The 4,907-nt window shown below is 28.7% G+C and overlaps 1 protein-coding gene across 1 annotated transcript in view; it reads right to left on the bottom strand.

Moving 5' to 3' along the window:
• The window catches only part of itfg2 (integrin alpha FG-GAP repeat containing 2), a 9,752-nt gene extending 7,744 nt beyond the window's left edge, over window positions 1-2,008 (bottom strand). Inside the window, exons 1-5 of the mRNA XM_054624723.1 lie at window positions 1,875-2,008; window positions 589-684; window positions 453-494; window positions 183-360; window positions 1-97 (exon numbers count right to left, since the gene is read on the bottom strand). The exon at window positions 1-97 is cut by the window's left edge and continues 43 nt beyond it. Of these exons, the coding sequence (XP_054480698.1) occupies window positions 1-97; window positions 183-360; window positions 453-494; window positions 589-684; window positions 1,875-1,970 (509 nt within the window). The 5' untranslated portion in view covers window positions 1,971-2,008. The remainder of the gene's footprint in view (window positions 98-182; window positions 361-452; window positions 495-588; window positions 685-1,874) is intronic.
• Window positions 2,009-4,907: the final 2,899 nt, after the last annotated feature.

The following is a 4,907-nucleotide window of genomic DNA, read 5'->3' on the forward strand; positions in this document are numbered from 1 at the left end:
GATCCGAGCTCCGAACCGTCAGACGGCTCCTCCCAGCGGAAAGCTCGCACCACTCGGTCCGTGTAGCCGACCACCAGCTCACTGCGGCCGTCACCGTCTACGGGACAGGTGATGCACAAGCTGTGGTCAAACTCAGGAAGCAAGACACACAGGACGAATATAGAAGATGTAAGAAAGTTTACCGATATCACTGATGAGGATGACTTTGGTGTTGGCAGGAATATGTTGGGTGAAGAGGGGCTTCTGGTCATCTGAGGACATGAATTCATGCTGACTGGATGAATCTGCTTTACTTGCGGTGGCAGCTGTCAAGTCAAAGAGGTGAAACCAGCCCTCCGCTCCAACAGCTACCACAAAGTTCTGCCACACAGGGGGGGAGAAAAACAAACACGATGTTGGGAAAATCACCTAAATATTCATGAACTGCTGCTGCAGATGATCTCATAACTCACCTTTCCTTTGTTGCAGACATCTCCGACCGCAACACAAGTCAGCTGCCAAACCAAGACACGTGACATGAGTAAGAGAAACAAATTCACTCCATGAAATCATAAGCGCTGCCTCCAGTTTCCTGGTTCGTGTACTGACCATGCCCACACAGGTTCTGGTGACCCAGGGTTTGGAGTCGTCATTCTTGTACACAAGAAGCTTCCCGTTGGTGTCACCTACGACCAGCTCGTTCAACTGCAGTGAACGGAGACAGACAGAACATTTACTTCTGCTATAATAAGGAAAAAAACACAAACACTGTCAAGAATAATTAGAATGTTAGTCATGGTTTAAGTCCTGACATTTTGCTTTCAAGTGTATGAATGTTGTCTCAGGCTTGGTGGCAAATAGACAAAAACAATAATGAGGAAAAGCTGCATGAACACTGAATTCATGCTCCCAAAACAATAGATTGAGATATTTCAACATTGCATCTTCATCAGGGTTACTCATTCAGCATGTGACCAAAAGGTCCATATATACAGTACCAGTCAAAAGGTTGGACAGACCTTCTCATTCAATGGTTTTTCTTTATATTTTTATATTTTTATATATATATATATATATATATATATATATATATATATATATATATATATATATACATACATATATTTATAGTACCAGTCAAAAGGTTGGACAGACCTTCTCATTCAATGGTTTTTCTTTATATTTATATATAATATATATATATTTATATATATATACATATATATATATATATTATATATATATATACATATATATATACATACATACATACATATATATATATTTATAGTACCAGTCAAAAGTTTGGACACACCTTCTCATTCAATGGTTTTTCTTTATTTTTTTTATTTTTTTAAATTCTACATTGTAGATTAATATTGAAGACATCCAAACTATGAAGGAACACATATGGAATTATGTGGTAAACAAACAAATGCTCAACAAACCAGAATATGTTTTATATTTTACATTCTTCAAAGTAGTGGAATGAGAAGGTGTGTCCAAACTTTTGACTGCTACTGTAGACTTCAAAGCTAACTTACATTTGGTCCCAAAGAATGCAAATACTGCTAATGGTGGCATCTTTTAATTGCCTCTTAAGTGTCCAAAAAAAAAATAAGAGACAAAAAGCTGCAAATTCTCAGATGTGAGAAGCATTCAGTGTGTGAATATGTTGCACACATATCTTTAGTTTTGTGATGCCATCAGGACAAATATTCAGAATTCAAAATGAGATTACAAATCAAATGTTCATCAGTCTACCTGTGCAGAGGGTGCACCAGATTACATGCATGCAGCATTATTTTGAACGCATCTCTGTGTGCAGCTCTGGTGAATATCATTTATATATCATTTATAGTGACATTAATCTAAAATAACCTGAACACACTCACAGAGTCGTTGTCTGCATCTCCCAGACAGATGGCATGAGGAAACAGAGTCCCTGTGAAGTCCAGACTGACGCGTTGAACGTAGTTCAGGGACCGCATGGCTGTTTACCTGTAAACCCTACTTCCGGGTAAACAAAAACCACGTGATCTTAGAAAGTACGGAAGCTCGCTGGAGACAAACTACCTACTTCGCAAACATTACAGCGGTTGTTTCAGTGCTGCTGAATTCAATGCGTTTTAACAGGGTTTTTAATTAAGTGTGTGAATTATATATGAATCAATGAAATCCTTTTTAACAACTGGGATTTATGTGAAATCTCGAAAAACATTTTATTTATTTATTTTATCACAGTTTATTTATTTTAGGAATGGCTTTTATCCGTTTTTGCAGATCATATATATATATATACATATACATACATATACATACATATATATATACATATATACATATATATACATATATATACATATATATATACATATACATACATATACATATATATATATATATATACATATACATACATATACATATACATATATACATATATATATATATACGTATACCGGTGTGCCGGATTACCGGCGTTTTTCACGGTACCGGTACCGGTGGATTTTTCAACCTCCTCCTAGCATAGCTAGAGGAGGTTGAGCCGTCTGGGAGCTAGAGGAGGCGTCCCGGTAGAATCCCGGTGACCGGGAAATAGGTTCCGGCGATCACCGCGCATTGCATGCCGGGTAGATTATTATTATTATTTTTATTTTATTTTTTTTAAATTCACTAACTTTATTGAGACATTTGTTCATACATATAAAACACAATATATTTATATATATATGTATATATTTAAATTTTCAAGTTCTTATTTTTAAGATCTTAAGTTGATGCCACGAAGGCTGCAATATCATCTATTATCTTTATTTAATGTTTTATTTTCTTTATTTAATGTTTCATTCTCTTTATTTAATTAATGTTTCATTATCTTTATTTAATGTTTCATTATCTTTATTTAATGTTTCATTTTCTTTATTTAATGTTTTATTCTCTTTATTTTTAATGTTTTTATCTTTATTTAATGTTTCATTTTCTTTATTTAATGTTTATCTTTATTTAATGTTTCATTTTCTTTATTTAATGTTTCATTCTCTTTATTTAATCTTTTATTTTCTTTATTTAATGTTTTATTCTCTTCATTTAATTAATGTTTCATTATCTTTATTTAATGTTTCATTTTCTTTATTTAATGTTTCATTCTCTTTATTTAATGTTTTATTATATATATATTTTTTTAAATTCACTAACTTTATTGAGACATTTGTTCATACATATAAAACACAATATATTTATATATATATGTATATATTTAAATTTTCAAGTTCTTATTTTTAAGATCTTAAGTTGATGCCACGAAGGCTGCAATATCATCTATTATCTTTATTTAATGTTTTATTATCTTTATTTATTTGTCAATGTTTCATTATCTTTATTTAATGTTTCACTTTATTTAATGTTTCGGATCTTTATTTAATCCTTTTATTTTCTTTATTTAATGTTTTATTCTCTTCATTTAATTCATTATCTTTATTTAATGTTTCATTATCTTTATTTAATGTTTCGGGAAATTTCGGCGATCTTTATTTAATGTTTCATTCTCTTTATTTAATGTTTTATTATATATATATTTTTTTAAATTCACTAACTTTATTGAGACATTTGTTCATACATATAAAACACAATATATTTATATATATATGTATATATTTAAATTTTCAAGTTCTTATTTTTAAGATCTTAAGTTGATGCCACGAAGGCTGCAATATCATCTATTATCTTTATTTAATGTTTTATTATCTTTATTTAATGTTTCATTTCTTTATTTAATGTTTGCAGTATCTTTATTTAATGTTTCATTATCTTTTCACGGATGTTTATCTTTCTCATTATTTAATGTTTTATTCTCTTTATTTTTAATGTTTCATTTGTTTATTTACCGGTGGATTTTCTTTTTTATTTTCATTCTCTTTTATTTAATGTTTTATTCTCTTCATTTAATTAATGTTTCATTATCTTTATTTAATGTTTCATTTTCTTTATTTAATGTTTCATTCTCTTTATTTAATGTTTTATTATATTTATTTTTTTAAATTCACTAACTTTATTGAGACATTTGTTCATACATATAAAACACAATATATTTATATATATATGTATATATTTAAATTTTCAAGTTCTTATTTTTAAGATCTTAAGTTGATGCCACGAAGGCTGCAATATCATCTATTATCTTTATTTAATGTTTTATTTTCTTTATTTAATGTTTCATTCTCTTTATTTAATGTTTCATTCTCTTTATTTAATGTTTCATTCTCTTTATTTAATGTTTCTTTATTTAATGTTTTATTCTCTTCATTTAATTAATGTTTCATTATCTTTATTTAATGTTTCATTCATTCTCTTTATTTAATGTTTCATTATCTTTATTTAATGTTTCATACTTTATATAAAACACTTTATTTATGTTTTATTCTCTTTATTTAATTAATGTTTCATTATCTTTATTTAATGTTTCATTTTCTTTATTTAATGTTTCATTCTCTTTATTTAATCTTTTATTTTCTTTATTTAATGTTTTATTCTCTTCATTTAATTAATGTTTCATTATCTTTATTTAATGTTTCATTTTCTTTATTTAATGTTTCATTCTCTTTATTTAATGTTTTATTATATATATATTTTTTTAAATTCACTAACTTTATTGAGACATTTGTTCATACATATAAAACACAATATATTTTATATATATATGTATATATTTAAATTTTCAAGTTCTTATTTTTAAGATCTTAAGTTGATGCCACGAAGGCTGCAATATCATCTATTATCTTTATTTAATGTTTTATTATCTTTATTTAATGTTTCGCGTTTGTCACAGTCGCGGTGCAGTGACGTCACGTCATGATGTTTTCACGGATGTTTATCTGGACGGCTCATCCTCCTGTATACCGGTGTGCCGGATTACCGGCGTTTTTCAC

This window comes from Anoplopoma fimbria, chromosome 23 (assembly GCF_027596085.1).
Source record: "Anoplopoma fimbria isolate UVic2021 breed Golden Eagle Sablefish chromosome 23, Afim_UVic_2022, whole genome shotgun sequence".
NCBI lineage: Eukaryota > Metazoa > Chordata > Actinopteri > Perciformes > Anoplopomatidae > Anoplopoma > Anoplopoma fimbria.